Source organism: Notamacropus eugenii, chromosome 3 (assembly GCF_028372415.1).
Source record: "Notamacropus eugenii isolate mMacEug1 chromosome 3, mMacEug1.pri_v2, whole genome shotgun sequence".
Lineage (NCBI taxonomy): Eukaryota > Metazoa > Chordata > Mammalia > Diprotodontia > Macropodidae > Notamacropus > Notamacropus eugenii.
Genome location: NC_092874.1, coordinates 270,021,666 through 270,042,822, shown reverse-complemented (window position 1 = coordinate 270,042,822; position 21,157 = coordinate 270,021,666). Strand labels below are relative to the sequence as shown.

The following is a 21,157-nucleotide window of genomic DNA, read 5'->3' as shown; positions in this document are numbered from 1 at the left end:
CTGCCCTAACTTAAAGACACTTATAAAGCCTTGAGTTCTTCCTCTGTAGTCCTATTTATTAACTCACAGTCTCCCTTGTCAAAGTCAAGTGTCAAGGTACTCAAATCCTTTCTGTTTCACACAAAACTTTCAGTTTTCAGTAAATAAATATTCATTAAGTACCTGTCATGTGCCAAGCACTGGGGTACAAAGAAAGGCAAAAAGTAGTTTTTTCTCTTAGGAAGTACACAGTAGAGTGGGGGAATCAACATGCAATCCAACTATGTACAAACCAGCTATTAAATAAGATGAACTGGCGATAATCAAGACAGAGAAGACCTTAAGGGGAATCAGGAAAAGCTTCCTAATTAAAATGCCATCTTCTAGAACTGAGAAACCCTTTCTGATCCTTCTTAATTTAGGGCCTTTCCTCTATTAATTGTTTTCTGTTTATCCTGTACATAGTGTTTGTACTATTTGTTTGTGATCTCTCCAGTTAAATTGTGAGCTCCCAGAAGGTAGAGACTGTCTTTTACCTCCTCTCTTAGCACAGTGCCTGGCACATAGTAGCTGCTTTCTACTGAGTATCTACTTTAGATTCAGAGATTGAGAGCTCTACCAGTATCCCTACTTAATCAGAGTAAATGTAGATAATCTATTTTTAAAAGTTTGTGTTTTTCTTAGTCCACTCAGATGGTAATTTTCTGTTAGTAACGTGTATGTTTCTGTGTGAAATATTCTTAATCATAGAGTTTCAGAATTGGTAAGGACTAATGTCCTTTTAATAAAGTCATCTGATTTAACCAGTGCTTGAAGTATGAATACCCTTTATAGTTTATCAGTCTATGTTACTTATTGAATTTGCTGAAGTTATTATGATAAATCTTTATCAAAATAGAAAAATGTATTTTTAATTTCAGTAAAAGAACTTGTGGAAGAAAAAGCACAGCTTGAAGAAGGTTTGAAAGAAATATTGCAAACCATCAAGGAAATGCAGACAGAGCCTGGTGTTAAAGGAGAAACACCCCTGGTCATCCCTAGTCTTGAAAAATTAGTTAATGTAAGTCTTCATATGAATGAATTTCTTTTAGTTCTTTTAAGACTGTTGCTTTTGGAAGCATTTCTCTTATCTTTTCGAACCTTATTGATCTTGGGAAAATAAGCACCAAACATGAGAGCTATCACCAAACATGTGACCATTAAATATTTGGCATATGTTTACTCCAGGGCAGCTGGGTGGTGCAGTGGATAGAATACCAGTGCAGGAGTCAGGAGGACCTGAGTTCAAATCTCACCTCAGACACTTGACACGCTCACTAGCTGTATAACCTTGGGCAAGTCACTTAACCCCAATTGCCTCATCCTGGGTCATCTCCAGTCATCCTGATGAATGCCTGGTCCCTGGAGTCAGATAACTCTGCAGGAGAAGTGAGGCTGGTGACCTGCACAGCCCTCCCTCACTCAAAACAAAGTCAAGTGCAAGTCATGTCATCATTTCTCTGATGGTATGGTCTTCTTTGGCAATGAAGGATGAACACACATGTTTACTGCAGCACTTCAAAGGATAGCAGCAACTCTTAGAATTAGTAAGTGATTTCAGTACTTTCTGTCTTTGTTTCCCTCCCATCATCCCGTTGTTTCCTCAGAGACCTCCATATTTGTGTGGAAGGATTTCTCTGCAGCTTAGTTAAACAGTTGCTTAATCCCTTCACTCTGAACAACATCCTTCTCCACCTAATTGTCACCCAGGGAGATTGGGCCTTTACCGTATTATGGGAATGAACTGCTCTCCAGTTCCAGAGTTAGGTGGTTAAAATGTAGAATTTCAATCCCTGATCCTCATCTCTGCCTCTCTTTCACTCACACTTAACCTAAGTCTTTGCCCATCCCTTCTTTTTGCCTTTCTCCCTTACTGGATTTATGTATGTCTATATTAGGCTTTGGGCACATGGTCTCTTGCTTTAATGTGTCATTGGTGATGGCCGTGGCATTCCTTCTGCCCTCCATGGCCTCATCCCTTGCTTGTCTTTACCGTTGGATTCTTTAAGGGCAATCATTACTAAGTTGCTGGAAATAGTCATGAAGTTGAAGTGACTTCACTTGCTGCAGACGCCTTGTCCGAGCCTTGCTGCTTTCTCCATCACAGTACTCCTGTCTTTTATTGTCAGTGTCCTGTTCCAGCCACTATAGCTACTGTTCTATGTCTTTTCTTCTCCCAGTCCCAGCTACACTCACTCTTCATATTTAGAGAAGTTACACTTTTACTTCATGTAGGAGGATGAAGTCTGTCTAAAACAGCTTACTGCTCCCATTCCTTACCTTTTTAGCATCTTTCTCCTCCTCTGCTGTGATTACAGATCAGTCAGGCAGTCAGCAAGCATTTAATAAGTACCTACTCTGTTCCACACATTGTGCTAAGTGCTCAAAATACAGATATAAACAGAAAGAAAGTCCCCGTTCTCCAGGTGCCAACATTCTAATGAGAGGACATGACAAATAAAAAAAACTGAAATTGGAATTTGGGAAAGAGAGAAGGAAGGTACTGAGCTCCAGGTCGTGATGGGGAGAATCTGGAAGGTAGCCTGGAGAGAGGTGTTACATAACTGGTCTAGGAGGTAGTTATACTTTATATTTCAAATACCTTAGGTACGCATATTTGTGTATGTGTATGTGTATGTATGAATGTGTGCTTGTTTTATAATTGAATTGAATTGTTGGATTGTTGAACAATATTTACATAGTCTCCTGTCATTAGAATCTGGTTTAATTTTTAACATTGTTTCATGTGAGAGTGTATGTATGTGTGTGTGTAGCTAGATACACACACACATATATAAGTATATAGATATATATTCAATAGAGGTACCTTATTTTAAGAACATTTTCTAAGGTTGTATTTTGTTCTATTAATTTTTAAAAATAAATAAAAGTGAGATTTTAAGTGTTTTACAACCCACCTTATTGTGTAAATGTGAAGATATAGACAATTAAGAATCATTATTCTTCAAAGGCTTTTCTGTTTTCTTATTAAGATAAGATAACCTTCTCATTAAGATAAAATAAACTTTGAGAAGAAGCTATGAATGAGATTATTCATAAAGATTTTACGTACATGGAAAAGTAGGCATGTTCATCACTAGTTGCTAATGTCTTCTTGGTTAGCTTTCACTAGATAAAAGCATAATTTCTGATCTTTTCCATTTTGGGGGGAAATCTTTCCCTCTAAGATATTTTGAAAACTGATTCTTGAGCACTTTTAAAATTGTGACACTTCAGTGTCAGTGACAGTACAGAATTCTTATGTGTTTATTTGATTATGTCCAACTGAATGAAGCTCATTGACCATTGGGGTATAAGATAGAGATAGATAATTAAATTATTCAGTCTTAGCATGTTACATGCATCAGAGTTACAGAGGGAAATACTCTATGTGGTGCTAAGAAAAAAGATTATTATATTCTGTTAATATTTAAATATTTTTCTTCTCATTTAAAATGTGTTTTTAATGTATCAGGCTATGGATTTGAGGAATGCTGAGGGAGTCTTTGATGCCAACCTACATTTGAAAGCCCAAGTTGACCAACTTATAGGACGAAATGATGAATTAAGAGATGAGCTTAAAGAAACTAGGAAAGAGGCTACACTTTACTCTCAACATTTGGCAAAAGCAAATTTAAAGGTATGTCATTTGGTAAATAAAAAGTTAATAGAATTGAGTCAATACAGTTGAATTAGTCTGAAAAATACACGTTCTTAATTTTTTTTAAAAACAGCCACAGATAGGTACTTATGTGGTAATTGGTCAGAATATTACTTCTTATTATTCCTACTAAGTAGTCAGAAAACATATAAGTAGATATTGATCCATGACTGGTCTGTGATTTGAAAAGAACAATGTAGCTCCATGGCTTCACCTAAGTATAAACTACAGTATGGCTTTCGTTCTTTCTAGGTACTGTATTTGCAAGTCTTTTTTCTCTGATAGAAGAGTACAATGTGAAGTGTAGCATCATAGATGTAAAACTTGATTTTTTTTCTGGACAAAATATTCTTACTATATCAATTGAATTTTAAGATTTTTTTTTCTGGTTTGTTTTTAGATGGAAAATCTTGAAAAAGAAATTTCTCTTTTACGTAAAGCAGAAGGATCAAATGTTGTATTCAAAGGAGTCGACCTACCAGATGGGATGACACCATCTAGTGCAAATATAATTAATACTCAAAATGAATACTTGATATATATTTTACAGGTAGTTAAGTTTTTATGGTTAAATCACATGATTTCTTTTGTTTCTTATTTTAATCTTAGTACGTTATTTGGGGATTCTTTAACTTCTTTACACAGGGATACATTAGTAAATTTTAATGTTCTTTACCAGTAAGATCCCATTCATCTACCTCAAGCATATTCAATCTATCTTGACCATAGGTCATAGCTAACCATAGGAGAGGGATGATAGATCACAGGATAACAAATATCTGCTACAAAGGGAGCAGTAGGAGCCAGAAGAGAAGGAAGTCAGAGAGGACGGAGTTTGGCTGACATCGCTGCTTAGGTCCATGATGGCAACCATATCTTGCCAGTCCTTGCCAGATTCAGCCAGTAGGAAGAGCCTTTTCAATAAAAACAATTATTCCCTCTAGCCTCTTTCCATGAAAAAGGTGAGACAAAGCTTCACTGAACTTCAATTCCTCTGCAACTTACTGTGGATCTTTCTTTTGATGACTGTTCTTTCTCAGAATGGAATAAGATAAAATTGAGCAGCATGGAAGGAGAAACTTTTCATTGTTTTATTTAAGGAGTATGTTTAAAAGCCAAAGAAAACTATTTTTCCCACTCTCTGTGCTCCTGTTCACTTCGTGAGAATTGGGCTATTTCATTTATAATTATTAAGTATAATAACTTACAATAAGTGTTACATTAAGAGTAACAGCTGTAACATCCATCTTCTTGTCAGGTAGTAAAAAAGAATATTTTTTTTGAGTTTCTGATTTTAGTGAGCCATCCAAAAGAGTGAAATGTGACTCTCTGGCATTTTTACTTGATCCTTATGGGAGTCTTTGCAAGGCTATACCTTCAAGTTCAGATGGCATCAGGGTGAGAGAAAGAGAGACAGATAGACATGTCTTGGTCACTTGGGCTACTGATTATCTGTGATTCTGATTTTGTCATTCTTATTTCTGACACAACCTTTAGGAACTAGAAAATAAAGAACAAATGTTAAAAAAATTAGAAGATTCACTTGAAGAATATAATAGGAAATTTGCTGTCATTCGGCATCAGCAAGGCTTGTTATATAAAGACTATTTAAGGTACAATTGCGGGGGGAGCTTCATAGAGGAGCTGACACAAACTTGCATGATACAAATTTTTAAATTAGAATTAGTGAAGTATATTTGCATTTAGCATGTTCCATATTTAAAATATTAAATATTAAAATTCCACCAGTGTTAATGGATTAGTTTTTTTGTATATTAAGGTTTTTACCTTTGTTACTTCTAGCATAGATAAAAGTGTCATTATTTTAATAGAGTGTGTTATTACTCATGGTGAAATGACATGAAATTGTTTCTTAAAGAAAATAACTAGTTTTGACATATTTGCATGATCTCCAAAAATCTTCCTTCAAAGATGTGCACGTGCACACATACATACACACACACATACAACACACACACGCACATACATAATGGTGACTGACATGAAGAGATTAGTATCTCACTGCTTTCTATTTTGTAGGAAAATGGTCAGTTTTCTTTGCTATCTGTGATGATCATTTTAATAAACCATCCCTTTTCTTCCTACTAATTACCTTCTAATCCTTTTGCGTGTGGAATTTTTTCAGTAGATAAATATTTAGCTTTAAGTTTTAGGATGGATTTAAATGATTGAAGGTCTTGTTATTTAAGGTGAAGGCAATAAATCTAACCTAATCTGTTCTCATCTTAGATCACATGTAGTCTTTGAAAAGTTTTAAAGTATGATGAATCATTGTTAGAATAAAAGCAATTTAATAGAAGAACTTCCCTATCTTATATCTGTCATAGCTTCTAGGATACTAGATAAGGCTTTTGTGCCGATCGTGCACCTCACCATATGCTGGACTTCTCTGTGTTCTTTTCCAAAATTTGTAGATCATCCGTAGTCTCACATGTTGCTTCATCAAACTAAACTGCTTACTGGAATGCACTAGATTTTGGTTGTTCTGCTTTTTTTAGTGAAAAGAAAATCTGGCAAACAGAATCTGAAAAATTGAGAGAGGAAAAGAAAAAGCTTGAGGATCAAGTGGAACAAGATGCTATAAAAGTAAAAGAATATAATGTAAGTGTCACACCTTCCAGAAATCACTGGACAGTGCTATTTGAGGGACCTTTCTGGATGACTAAGGGCAACGAGTAACTGAAATGTTTGTTATTCACTTGTTATGCAGAACTTACTTAATGCCCTCCAGATGGATGCTGACGAGGCAAAAAAACTTCTTTCCGAAAATAGTAGGAAAATCAGCGTCTTGCAAGTTAATGAAAAGTCCCTGATAAGGCAATATACAACTTTACTAGAAATGGAACGGCATTTAAGAAAAGAAAACAATAAACAGAAGAATGAATTGATAGCCATGGAGGCTGCAGTTGGAGACAGAATTGGCCATTTGCAAAGGTTTAAAGTACGCTTGTTTTTAGATGTCTTTCCTTAGAACATTTAAGCTCTAGATTTTGGGATTTCTTGAATTTATATTAGACTTATCAGAAAGCAAAATTAAATAAATAGAAACCAAGTAAAAATTTTTATTTTTTGACATCATATTCATTTAAAGTGTGACGTGTAAGATTGTCAACTTTAAACCAAGATTTTATTGTGATGCTAAAGCTGCGTAAATAAAGGTCCTAGTTGAAAAACAAAATATTTTTTTTTATCCATTTACTTTATTAAGGGAATTTTGAGACTCACGAAAAGTGATTGCTTTCCCTTTTTGCATAGACTCAGAGTCTCATAAAAGTTCTACTTCTCTTGAGAATCTGGAAATTTGTAAGTATAACATATGGTTTTGGCAAGGAGTAGAATTAATTATAAAACATTTCATATAGAAGGAAAAAGAACTGGAATTGTGCCTTCTCTCTCCAAACCTTATTAATCCAGGGGCACAATTTTTTGGGGGGCCTGGGGAAAGAATGGAAGGTAAATAAAAAGAGAGTCTTTAAAAAAAAAACGATAGGAGAAGTGTTCTGGAGAGATTTGTGTCAGTTCAGAGATAGAGGAAGAGAATTCAAAAATATAAAAAGAATTGGATTACTTTTCTTGTACTTCTATATTCCTCCTTGCCTAACACTCTCAGATCTCATAGACTAGTTGTTGCCACAAGTTTTTAATTCTCCCATGGCTCGTTTTAAGAGATTTCCTTCCCAACTTTCCTCTGATCTCTTTCCCTTACCCTCTTTAAATGATGTCAGTAATACATGGTGGTATTTAGAAATAGTGGAGAATTAGCCATATTTTTGGCCATAGGCTCCTGATCATTAAGGAAATAATGGTGTAGGTTTATGTAACTTCTTAGGATTATTTTGGGTAGGCAGTGACCTGAGTCATTTTTTAATTCCCTGGTATCATTTTTTAGAACCTGATTTCTGTATTAAACAATATGTACTGAAACACTAAAAAAGAATTTACTTTTGGGTTAAGAAGATACTTTACCTATGGTATAAAACTGACCTATGGTCAGTTCTTAGCCTAGAGGAGCTGGAGAGGGGAGCTGCAGTTTGGATTCCCAGGACTGTACAGAACTGTGTTTGTAGCTTCACTTGCATGTGTTCATCTGTTATAAAACAAGTTGACTGCTTTGTTGCTGTAAAATTTCCCTTAGAGCATGCCCTAACAAAAGCATTTATTGATTCAGACTGATACACCTTTTTAAAAAATAATTTAACCTGACAGTTTATTGAAATAAGCAACATTTTTGATACTAAAATGTGCTTCCTTTTTAACATAAAATGGGACATGCCAAAAGAATTGTTTTGTTAAAAGAAGTTCACTTAAATAAAAATTTTCTTATATTTTTTTGAAGGTCATTCTAATCAATCAACTTTGATTTATCATTGCGTAATGTTAGTTTTTTTTAAAAATGAAAATCAGGTCTATCTTTAAAAGAAACAATGCTGAAGTATAATGTCATTACTCTTATTTATATAGGAAACAACTGTTTTCAGGATTGCAGCTCTCCAAAAGCTTATAGACAATAGTGTCCCTCTTTCGGAACTTGAATTGGCCAATAAGCAATACAATGAACTGACTGCTAAGTATAGAGACATGCTGCAAAAAGATAATATGCTTGTCCAGAGAATGAGTAGTTTGCAGTTGTTGGAGGTAAGATTATATGGTTCTTGATTCTTGAAAAATTAGAATGACCTTTCCTATAAATGTTTTTTGTTCTTGGAAATCTTTGAGATTTTGTTTCCCCTGTTATCAAGGGATTCTTAGGGGAATTTAGCAAGTCCAGATTCATCAGGTTCAGCAGGTAGGGGAGAAAGACACATATACAGATAGTCACAACATGAAACATTATATGATCATGACCATAAGAGGGGCTCAGATAAGTAGGTAGAGGTAATTAAAGGCGGTAAGGAGGCAAGAGAAGGTTGTATGAAGGAGACACTGTAAGTAATGTTATTAATCAGTGATGGTTATTGTGTAATACTTGTATTGTTGGTCTGAATTGTTCTTTAATTACTCAAAGCTATTTTTCTTATCCAGTGTGAAAATACATCCCTGAAAGAACAGATAGATGTTATAAGTAAGGAACTGGAGATCACCAAGGAAAAACTGCATACTGTGGAACAAGCGTGGGAGCAAGCCACTAAACTAGGCAAGTCAGTTTTCATGGAATGAATATGATACAGTGCTTGCTAGGTAGTTTAACCATCTTGTGGAATGGGGGTTTAAAATGAAGTGTTCTTCCACGAGTGAAATAGCCATTACCTGAATCGACAACCCAGTTATTTGGATTATATAGCATATGGTGGTATCTTCTTCTACAGCAAATGTGCCACATTCATCTTTATGGTAAGGAGGTCTTCAATGGGATGAATTTCTTTTTTAGAAACTTTACCTGTTGGGAGATGTATAATGCAGTATCTGGCCAACATCAGTTGTTAGTGTTGTGAATGGATCATATTTACATACAAGTCACAAATATTAGGTGCCTGCATTCATCATTAATTTGCTGTATATGTTCTCTCAGAGTTTATTTTTCAGACTTCAAGGTGCCTTTCCTCCATTCACGTTATTTTTTTTTAAGTCACTGGCAATCGCAGTTTTATTGTTAGTAGCCAAGACTTACCATCTTGGTGTCTCTGGTAAGGGTACTCATCTAAGAATCTCCTTCCATTTTGGAGCCTTTTCTGGCTGCCTGAGTTGGTGGTGCCCTCCCCCTCCACACGTTACCATGCATAATTAATTGTTAGCTCCCATCTGTGCTCCTGCCTCACCGAGCTAGCTGTAAAATCTCTGATTGCAGGCACGGTTTTTCTGCCTTTGTCCAGCATCATAGGCCATTCCCAGATGAAACACTGGGGTCATTAACAAATATGGCCCATCAGGGAGAACTTGCATTTTCTCCGCTCATATCCAGGACCAAAAATAGTCGCTTGGATTACAGAATGTTCAGCTTCATTCATTTTCCTTCCCTTTCCATTGTCATCATCATAGTGTTGTTATTTTCCTGTTTCGACTTATTTTCCTTTGCATCATTTTCTGTCTTCCCAAGCTTCTCTGAATTCTGCATATTGATCATCTCCATTTTTTGAAATAGGCTTGTGATTTCATTAGTGTCATCGGGGAGTACCTGTTGAGGAAACTCCCTCGGCCCATGCAAGTTTGCCCTTTCTCTGTCCCTTTTAGCCTTAAGGTTCTCTAAAGCACTAAGAGGCTTAATGACCTCCCTTGGGCCACACAACTAGACTGGAGAAGGACTTGAATATAGGTCTTCCAGACATCCTGACCAGCTGGGATCCACTGTGCAGCATTGTCTCTCTTGTTGTATCTTACAGAGTAGAAATAGCCCATTACATTTGTTTCTATATTCCCCAGTCAGTGGGTATCTGCTCTGGGGAAACAATCATACACACACACACACACACACACACACACACACACACACACACACACACACACACACACACTTTAGAGTATAACCATGGCTTTCATGTTCCTGTTGGCAAATTTGTATGACTTGAAATGGATGGTAAGTGGGCCTACATACTTTGGCTCCTTTGATTTTCGTTCAGTCCTACCAATAATGTGACTTGTAAAACACTGTGGTATGCTGGTAAATGTTTAACAACCAGCTCTCTGAAAAAAATATGCAAAAAACTTTTCAGTTTAATTTATATTATTATTTTCCTTATCACTTTTTGAAGTCTATAAATCAACAAATTAATAAATCAATCCCTGATTTGTAGTATTTGTAGTATTTTTGAGCTATAAATGCTCTAAACTCCCACAAAAATGATATAAAAAAATCTAAATTTAAAATAAGTATACTTTTAAAATGACACAGTTGTACAGATGTCTCCTTTCCTTGCTTTTTTCTTCCTCTCAGTGCAATCTTTACAAAGCTACTTATAAAATTAAAAAATCCCATTATTTCATTGTATTGATCTGTCTTGTACCTACTTTCCAGTGAGGCTTCAACTGTATACACAGATATATTATAATTATAGAAAATATTCAGATTTTATGTTTTTATATGAAGAAATCTAGGGTAAAAATAAACCTTTATTCAGAACAACATGGCATGTTAAGCTTTATTGAAGGATATTGAGGATTAGTTCATATCATAAAGTGGGTATTATTAATGGATTTAATTATTCTTTAATTTGCCTGCCTTGCATATTTTAATTTTAAGACATTCATATATGGGAAAAATCAGTCAGTTATACTCTCCAATAATAAGTTGTATGTGAGTAGGATAAAAGAGATTAAGTGCATGCAGGATTGAAAAAGGGAGGTGCCTCATCATATAACAAGAGTTAGAATTGAAGTGGACAGCCCAGGTGTCTTCTTGGGCCTCCTAAGTTATTAAGAGTACATGGTGAGGGCTCCAATGCAATGGAGGACAGAGGGTACTTTATGTAGGATTTGCAGTAAGACTGAACAAGATTTATACAGAATGAGAAGACATCAGGATGAGAAGCTGCACCAGAAGAATGGAATCTCATGAAACACCGAAAATTTAACAGTCAGCTTTTGAAAGCCTATTTGAGCTAGCTCCAACACACTCCTGTTTATCAAGCTAGGAAACTATGTCCTCTCATCTGTAAAATTAGCCTCACAATTGAGGAATAAAGCTCATGACCAAATGTTACTTATAGTTTTTTAATATAAAATATTAACTTGAATTGACTATATGGCATTGACAAAATATTTCACAAATTAGAACTTTAGTAATTAAGATCTTAAAATCAAAGAAATTGCCTGAGTCCCGTATAGACTTCACTTTTAATTCATCGTATTTGTCTCATGTCTTACTTCTTTCACATTCAGATATTTTGCCTTTTGCCTTGATTTTAAAATGCCCTTATTGAATTTGACTGGATTATTGTTGACCACAGGAAGTGATTCGACCATGGATAAAGCTCAAAAAGCTATAACGAACAGTGAGATTGTTTCCATTTCTAAAAAGATTACAATGCTGGAAATGAAGGAACTGAATGAAAGGCAACGTGCTGAACACTCGCAAAAAATGTATGAGCATTTACGGGCTTCACTAAAGCAAGTGGAAGAACGTAATTTTGAACTGGAAACCAAGTTTTCTGAGGTTGGATATTCCAATTGTTATCCTTTAGTTAGAGTTGGAAAAATAAACTAGCCCTTTAAGAATTAGGTATTACTTGTCTAATCCAGTCTTTAGATTGTCTCAGAAACGGCAGTGTGAGATAATACCTTTTTCATTAGGTGATGAGTCTGTTTGAAATCTGAAATTAATGAGTAACCCCAAAATAACATTTATTTTAGCTATGGTATGTGTCCTTGGAGTCAAGTGCTTGTGTGAGAGAGATCAGTATGCAACAGGGAAGAATGCAGTCTTTCAGTCCCTACTGCAATTAATTTCCACTGGAGATGATTTTAAAACTTTGAACCTAATTTTTGGGGCTTCTGAAAAGTGATAGAATGAATGTAGTTCCTCTATTTCCCTCTAAACCCTGAAAACACGCACATCATAATCTTTTTTACATGTTTTTTATCAAATCGTCATATTAAACCTTAAACACCATGTGATTAAATTAGATACACAGAAAGGCATTAAATAATAACACATTTTTTATCATAATGCTATATGTTTAGAATTAGTGTTTTTTAAAAACCTATGCCAACAAATGTGGTTTTTTTTCTTCAGATTTTAATCACATTTCTGTCAGTACACATTGGTGAAATGTTTTAAATTAAAAAATTTTTCATAGCATGTTCATCTCACATATCTATCTTTTCCAGTCTGTGACACAACCAGTGAAAATGGTACATTTACCTGTCATTTATCCAACTCAGGAGCTAATGAGGTTTGTTTGGATCTAGAATCAGAAAGTGTGAGATTGATAGGTCCAGGCACTAAGCATAGAAAAATTTAGTTTATAAGTATGTACACCACATAATCTTCATTATTATACTGTTAGGATTGAGTTAAAATGAAATGCCACTCAAACATTACTAGCCACAACGAAACTCCTTTTATTGGAGCTTTAGTTTTTGTCTTAGGATTTGCTCCAAGTCATATGTTTTAATTTTTACTTACAGAAACTGAATGACATTTAAATTGGGATTAGGAATTACTTAGTTTTTAAATGCTTTAACATAAATAGTACTTAATTTAAATGCTATTACACAGTTGGTTGTAGAACAGCCAAGGTCCTAGTTTTTGCACGGAAGGGAGGGAAGGTTTTTTCGCTCATTTCTCTTTTGGGGGCCAACCTCGGTTGTTGTAATTTCGCAGCATTGTTTCTTTTGCTTCATTGTTGTTGTCTTGTTTCTGTATCACCATTTTCACCATTTTCACCGTTGTGCGTGTTGTTTTTTCTGGTTCTGTTTACTTCATTTGTATCAGTTCATAGAGGTTCAGTTCTTTGGGTGCTTCTCTGCACTCATCATATTCAGCAGTGCTTACAGGGCAGTAGTATTACTCCATTATCATGATGCACCTATTTTCATTACCCAGTCCTCCATTTATAGGCACCTGACTTTGTTTCCAGTTCTTTTCCATTGAGATGAGATGCTGTTATAATATCTGGGAAGGAAGCCTGGCACACTGGGTAAAAAGACTGGCTTTGGAAACAGAACTGGAATCCAAATTCCATCTCCAGAGTTTGCTACTTGTGTGACCTAGGACATGTCATTTACCTTTCCTGGGCTGCAGTTTCCTTATCTGTAATCTCAGGAGGTTGGATTTAGATGGCCTCTGAGGCTTCTTCTGGTTCTAGCTCTAGGATCCTGTGGTAGTTTGAGTTTTTTTGGAGGGAGGGAGGGAGGGAGAGAGAGAGAGAGAGAGAGAGAGAGTAAAAGTGAGAGTGTATTCGAATTGTGAACAACTATTATTTGCCCTAAAAGGTATCCAGTGAAACCTAGCTAGATATGTGTTATAGCTGTGCATGAGCTTAGAAAATAAACCTCATTTGTTCCCTCCTGAGCTCAGACCTTTTGTTGACACACCTAGACAAGTCATAAGAAATAATTAAAGGGGAGGGAGCCTCATTCATGTTGGCACTTTCACAAAGTGGAACTGGAAGGTAATTGAGATGCATGTTCTGTAAATGTTGGTGAAATTTTTCAAAATATTTTAATAATGGACATTGGAATGTGGTTAAATTTTATAAGGAGGGAAAAGATGGATAAATATGCCAAGAGCAGCTTTTTCAGTTGTACTTTTTTTTTTTTTTTAGCTTACTAAAATCAACTTGGCTGCACAACAGCTGGAACGAACATTAAGAGATGAACTAGCAGAGAGTGTGAGTAAGGAAGTAAGCGAAGCTGACAGGCAGCGGATTCTAGAGTTAGAAAAGAGGGAAATGGAATTGAAGGTGGAGGTGTCCAAGTAAGTCCTTGAAATCTTAATCTTTGTCTGCATGTCTTGGTTCTATTTGTAAAAGTAGTCTTCTAATCTAATCATTCCTTTGAATGAGAAAAGCATCAGGTGGTTTTGAGTGTAAAAATCTACTATTTCTTAGGAATAATATATTTTTAAAGTTCAAACTATTCTACGTATTTATAATCTTCTGTTAATCTTCTTTGGTTTTTTTACATTTGAATAAAAGAAGATAATGAAAAATCTTAAATCTTTAGAAAACAGAATTATAGAAACATTAATGTATTATATACATTTTTCCCATAAGGTAGAGAAGTTTCCATAAATGTTATTTCTTCTTGATATTATAAGCATATAAATAGTATATTCAGTACTTGAAGTTGTTCAAGAGATTTAGGTAAGTAACAAGGAAGAATTCTGTCTTTCAATTCCTTACTGCAATTAATTTCCCACTGTGGGTGATTTAAAATCTTTTAAACCTAATCTTGTTTTTCTTAAAAGCGTTACAATGAATGTAGCTCCTCTGTTTCCTTCTCAGCTCTGAAAACACATACATCCACACACACACACATACTTTTTAATAATCTTTTTGCATCTTATTTGTTAAATCAAGTCATATTAACAGTTGAAATCCCACGTCCAGTCCTTGTACCTGTCAGGTGGGAACTAGGGAAAGTGTCTTATCTGCTGTCTTGTTAATCTCTGTCTAAATAGTGTAATGCACACTTATGCTCAAAACAGTCTGTTTATGTTAAATAGAAAAGTTATAAACCCAGGGGATTGTCTTAAAAATAGAATCTCAGCATTCTGATTAACAATTCCTACTTTGCATTTAGAAAATTATTAAATGCCTAATAGCTCTTACTGTGTCATTGTATGATTTACTAGACTGAAGGAGATTGCTGATATTGCCAAGACTCAAGTTGAAGCTCTGAGTTCACATCAGCAATCCAGAGAAAAGGAGGTGGAATCTCTGAGAATGCAGGTGTTAGACTACCAGGTGAGAATGGTGCCAGCTCTTCACAAGAGGCATGAAATTACTCATTTGTAAAAATCAGATTGGGATGATTTGCAGACTTCAAGCCTATTCCCCCTTTGTGGGAGTCTGGTAAGAACTGGCTGGAGTACCCTGCCACTGAACCTCTCTCTGGAATAGAAAAGTGGTCAGGGAAGAATGGGCATGTGATTGAATGGATCTAGTGTAGACCCTGGGGCTGATGATGAGCTAGATAATGCAGAACAAACACTACAGAAAAACCTCGAAGCTAGCTGAGGGTGCTAGTTGGCTTTTTTGGTTTATTTGCTTGTTTTTACATATGACCTTTCTTTAAAAAAAAGAAAAAACCAGAAAACCTCTAAATGCTTATTATGTTCTTCTCAATTGTTTTCATTAGAATGACATCATTCCAGTAAAACAGAGGCTAGTGTTATTATAGGTACTGAAAATTTTATAGGTGCTGAATTTTATAGGGACTGAAAATGCATTTTATAGGTACTGAAGATAATTACTTTGGTATCCCCAAATTACATAGCTGTTTCATGGAGCCAAGACTGGAATCAAAATCTCCTGATTGAGGATTCAAACTTATATGATAGAGTAATCTTTGTAGGTTATTATGGCAAAAATTTATACTTGAATTTCAGTAGCCTATTATATCCATAAATAGCACTTTTACATGGAAAACCTAAAACTTGATTTCAGTAAAAATTTATTACCTGATAGATGAAAGCCCTGTCTCCAAGCTATGTGACAGGGGAGATATGCAAAACACAGTCCTTGTCCTTGAGAATTTTAACAATTTTCTGTAGGGAGCTGAAACATGTATGATACTGACTGTAAAATGCTAATGTGGAATGACAACGGTTACAAGCATTTTGAGAATTCAGAGGAAGAAGAGCTCAATTTTAGCAGAGGAAGTCAGGGAAGTCTTCATGGAATGGGTCAGATTTGAGGTGGGTCATGCAGCAAGGGTACGATGGCATCTTCTTACTTACCCGCCTTAATTCTTTTAGGCACAGTCTGATGAAAAAGCCCTCATTGCCAAGTTGCATCAACATATTGTTGCATTGCAAATTAGCGAAGCCACATCTGTTAGTAAGTTGGAGTCGGTGACCTCCCAACTGCACAAGGTGCAGACTTCCAACTTGCGTCTTGAGCAGAAGCTTGAAGAGAAGGAGCAGAGTCTGTATTTTGCCCGTCTGGAAGGGAGAAATAGAACAAAGCATCTGCGCAGCACCATTCAGGCCCTGCGACGACAGTTCAGTGGTGCCCTGCCCTTGGCACAGCAAGAGAAATTTTCCAAAACAATGATTCAACTACAGAACGACAAGCTGCAGGTCATGCAAGAAGTCAGGACTTGTCAAGAGGAGAGGAGAAACATGGAAAACAAAACTCTGGAGCTGGAATTGAAGTTAAAGGGCCTCGAGGAGCTCATAAGCACCCTAAAGGATGCGAGGGGGGCTCAGAAGGTGTGTCATTTTTGATCTTAAATGTTAAGTTTAAGATCAAATGTGGGATTTTGGTAAGATCCTGCTTTCGTGAGTCATTTTAAGGTCTCTGAATGTACAGAAATGTAACCAGGGCCACTGAATCTGGGAATAGAGAAGTCCTAGAGAGTTGCTTAGAGCACTGAGGAATTAACAGGCCATGGTCACACATCTGGGACTTGAAGGATGAAAGACCCTGCCTTCCACACTCAGGTCATTTCATCTCTTTGGGCCTCAGTTTCTTCATCTATAAAATGAGTATGGACACAGTGCCCTCTAATGACCCTTCTCTAAATGTGTGAACCTGTGAAATGTGCAAGGCACAAATCAAACGTAAGCTTTCCCAACCCCAACACTGGCATTCTCTCCATTATGCCACCTGGTTACCTTGAGATGGGAGCTGGGCTGAAATTTCCTTTCTGATGTTTTTTGGCATTAGAGCTCTTGTGGTTTTTCCAAGAAGCAATTCTACTTGACTCCTGAACTTAAGATGTTTTTTCTTTTTTGATTGGATAACCAGAGTGCCTGTGAGGGCAGTGCTGTAGACAAGAGATGTAGATTTCAGCAAGGCTTTTAGGTACTAGTGACCTCTGAGCTCCATTTCTTTGAAGATTTTCTATGCAAATTAATTGTAGAAATAAGAATGAAGGGAAAATAGCAAATCTGATAAAGAGAACAATCATCTTCTAGCACTTTAGAAGCATTCATATACAAATAATTTCAGTCCTAATTTAAAAATGCCTTGTCATTCATTGTACTAGATCTCAAATGAATACTCTCCATACATTTAAAAACTCTTAGTTTAACATATATTTTAAATTAGTAAGCTCACATTTATTTATAAAGACCTTATAATTTAGTTTTTATTTTTTGAACTAGTCTTTCTCCTAATTAATAGTAATTAATGAAGTTTTATTGTTGTTACCTTGGACCTAAGTCCCACTGTCTTATTGAGAATTGCCCATTGAATTTGGGACTCCCTTTTTCCAGTAGTGAAATACAAAATTTATCTAAATGAATATCATTTGGGTAAATAATCCATTCTAGCTAAATTAAATGTTTGTTTGTTTTTTAAATAATGGTCAGAGTTGTTATAGTTTAGAATGTGACTCGATGAAGGAGTTTGTAATGGGTAACTGTATTATAGAAAGCTTGATATATGATCTCATAAAATTGAAGTAATTAAAATGAACTATATGTTTATAATACTCATATACGCCTACATGCAGTGTGTGTATATATATGCATATGTATGTGTACATATGTACATATATATATGTCCACACACACGTATTGGACAATAGGTCCCTGCCCAATCACTGCCTAATGGTGATTTTTAGGCCATCCTGGCTCAGAGTGAATGTAAATGGTAACTGTTTTTCTTTTGGTCAGCAACCCTGAGGGTCTTCCCCTCCCAGTTTGATTTTTTTTTTCTGTTAAAGGGGTCATCACTTGATTGACTTCATAAAGAGACCCTATTCACTGAATTGCCTTACTCAAAGTAATAACTTGAAAAGATTTTCACTTAAAAGGGCCACGGTCTCTCACTGCATCTTGGGCCATCTCAGGTTGTCCTGATTGATGCCTGGCCACTGGACCCAGATGGCTCAGGAGGAGAAAGTTAGGCTGATGACTTTGCACAGCCCTCCCTCACTCAAATCAAAGTCAATTGCAAGTCATGTCATCATCTCCCTGATGTCATGGTCCTATTTGAGAATGAAGGACAAACCATACAACATATGAACCTTTTTTTTACCTTATTTAGGTAATCGATTGGCACATGAAAATGGAAGAACTTCGTCTTCAAGAGCTCAAACTAAACAGAGAATTAGTCAAAGATAAAGAAGAAATGAAATATTTGAAAAATGTAATTTCTGAATATGAACACACAATCAGCAATCTAGAGGAAGAGATTGTGCAGCAAAACAAGGTGCATATATCTGGATATGGGGGGCATAATTATGTTTCACTAGTAGGATTTTTAAAAATCTGAACCATAGTACTAGTGGCAGTCTTCTGATTGCATGTAGCCCCCATTGTTATTGTATAATAATAGTGTAAATTCATTTCTTATTTTTCAAGTCATTTTTAAAATGACTTTTATAATAGTTAAGACAAAATATGCTACAAATATTAATATTAAATGATACATTTGTATAATAATTATATTATTAGTAGTATTAATAATGTTGTTGAACACCTTTGCTAATCATATTTCATTAGGTATTTACTTTTATAAAGTGTCTTCCAGTTTCTCTTTTCTATTATTGAAGTAAAATGTTTTTCTACAGTTTCATGAAGAGCAGCAAATTTCCTGGGATCAAAGAGAGGTTGAGTTAGAGCGGCAGCTAGATGTATTTGATAGTCAACAAAACGAAATATTGAGTGCAGCTCGTAAGGTATGTAGAGCTTAGCAGGGAATCGTGAGTAGCTTACAAATCTTTTGTTATATAGAATGAACTAGAATGTACATTGATGAAAATTTTTCCTCCCTGGTCAGGTAAAATCGTTATTTGTCTTGTCTTTTGATGTTTAAAAGATAGAATTTAAACTATGTCTAACATGCACTTGTGAAAAATGAGCATTTTTCGCAGTGATAGAACTGTTTTTTGCAAACTTCTATTTCCCAACAGTTTGAAGAAGCTACAGGATCAATACCAGACCCCAGTTTGCCTCTTCCAAATCAACTTGAGATAGCTTTGAGAAAAATCAAGGAGAACATTCGCATAATCTTGGAAACCCGAGCAGCTTGTCAATCACTGGAAGAGGTAATTAGTTTGCCTTATGATGATTAGGCTTGAATGTGTAATTCCTATATTAATGCATGTTCATGAAGGTGAAGCTTGGAATTAATTGTTAAACCTGTAGGTAATTTTAAAACATATTCCTGCTATTGGTCTCAAATCCTTTCCCTAATATAACTTATGTGATCCCCTAAGGAAAATCAGAATGGATTATTTTGGGTTTTTCTTCCTGACCTTTTGCTTTTGTTCTTTGGGCATATTGAGGAGCAGCTGCCCACAATGCAGAGGCTGTAAAGCATAGAGGAGTTGTCTACAAATACCTCATCTTTCCCTGTTTAATTGAGTATTGATCCTAAATTTTTGTTCCGTGTTACTTTCTTGCATGAATCTCATGAAACAGAATGTTAGACTATTCCAGATTGCATATCCTTAAATATGTTGCTTGTTAATGAGGAATAATTTGAAGTTGATTTAATCCTTGCTTTCAGCAGATAGATCCAAAAAAGCTTCCTTATGAGATTACATACAGAAAATAATGAGTGCTACATGTGAGTTTACTTTTCATTGGAACACATAAGATATGAATGCATTTTTAAAAGAGCTTTTGAATTTAAATGTATTTTAAAAGTAAAACACTATGCCCAGGAATTGCTAAGACACTTAGCTCCAAACTCTCTCCCTAGAACAATGCTTTTCTGTCCTAGCAAATTTCCATGTAACCCTTTCTTCCCTACACCCCAACCCCAGTCATCATAAATTTTCTTCCTCCTCTTGTTCTAGGAATTATAATCAAATCAACACTGCCATTTCTTCTGTAAAAGAGCATGTAATGAAACTATCTTATTGTTTGATTTACCATCCCTATGAGTTATCAGGCGAAGGATATGAGATCTTCTAAGATAATAGCATTTAATTATTAACAATTGTAAAGCATTACTGAAAAAAAATATTGGTGTTGGGGATGGCCCTTTGCAGTGCTAAGCATTTTAGAATATTGCATGTATGAAAAATACTATGTATTTTTCCAACCTCATTTCAACTCTTGGATCTTTGGGTTTATCAAACACAAGGTTACTATGATCATTTACTACTGTGTATAACATACTTAATCTGTTCCACTGATCCACCACTCTATTTCTTAGCCAATACTAGATTGTTCTGATGATTAACACTCTAATATAGTTCAAAATCCAGTAATGCTAGGTCATCTTCCTTCACTTTTTTTCACTGATTCTTTTGATATTCTTCATCTTTTGTTTTCCCAGATGAAGTTTGTTATTTTTTTCTAGCTCTATGAAAAAATTGTTTGTTAGTTTGATTGGTATGGCACTGAATAAGTAAATTAATTTAGGTAGACTTGACATTTTTATTGACTTGGCCTTCCATGAGCAATGAATGTTTCTCTTGTTCAGGTCTGTATTTATTTGTGTGAAAAATTTTTTGCAATTGTGTTCGTGGAGGCCCTGGGTTTCTCTTGGCAGGTAGATGCCCAAGTATTTGACATTGCCTATGGTTATTTTCAGTGGAATTTCTCTTTATATCTCTTCCTGCTGGGTTTTATGGCATGAAAATAGAGATGATCTATGTGGTTTATTTAATATCCTGCAACTTTGATAAAGTTGTTCATCATTTCAACTAGTTTTTAAATGGATTCTCTAGGGTTCTTTAAGTATACCATCATAGAGTGATAATTTTATTTCATCATTGTCTATTTTTATTCCTTAAATTTCTTTTTCTTGTCTTATTGCTATAAATATCATTCCTAGTAAAACACTGAATAATAGTCTGCTTCACTTCTGATTTTACTGGGAAAGCTTCCATTTATCTCCTTTACAAATAATGCTTGCTATTGGTTTTAGATATATAATACTTACTATTTTAAGA

The 21,157-nt window shown here is 35.4% G+C and overlaps 1 protein-coding gene across 6 annotated transcripts in view; it reads left to right on the top strand.

Moving 5' to 3' along the window:
• The window catches only part of CEP290 (centrosomal protein 290), a 103,298-nt gene that overhangs the window by 33,161 nt on the left and 48,980 nt on the right, over window positions 1–21,157 (top strand). For all 6 annotated transcript variants that reach the window (XM_072655517.1, XM_072655520.1, XM_072655514.1 and 3 more), the window contains 15 exons: window positions 900–1,039; window positions 3,494–3,658; window positions 4,080–4,229; window positions 5,177–5,292; window positions 6,199–6,301; window positions 6,411–6,641; window positions 8,162–8,335; window positions 8,723–8,834; window positions 11,581–11,786; window positions 13,900–14,051; window positions 14,931–15,042; window positions 16,056–16,511; window positions 18,295–18,459; window positions 18,821–18,928; window positions 19,163–19,297. In XM_072655517.1, coding sequence (XP_072511618.1) covers window positions 900–1,039; window positions 3,494–3,658; window positions 4,080–4,229; window positions 5,177–5,292; window positions 6,199–6,301; window positions 6,411–6,641; window positions 8,162–8,335; window positions 8,723–8,834; window positions 11,581–11,786; window positions 13,900–14,051; window positions 14,931–15,042; window positions 16,056–16,511; window positions 18,295–18,459; window positions 18,821–18,928; window positions 19,163–19,297 — 2,525 coding nt within the window. The remainder of the gene's footprint in view (window positions 1–899; window positions 1,040–3,493; window positions 3,659–4,079; window positions 4,230–5,176; window positions 5,293–6,198; window positions 6,302–6,410; window positions 6,642–8,161; window positions 8,336–8,722; window positions 8,835–11,580; window positions 11,787–13,899; window positions 14,052–14,930; window positions 15,043–16,055; window positions 16,512–18,294; window positions 18,460–18,820; window positions 18,929–19,162; window positions 19,298–21,157) is intronic.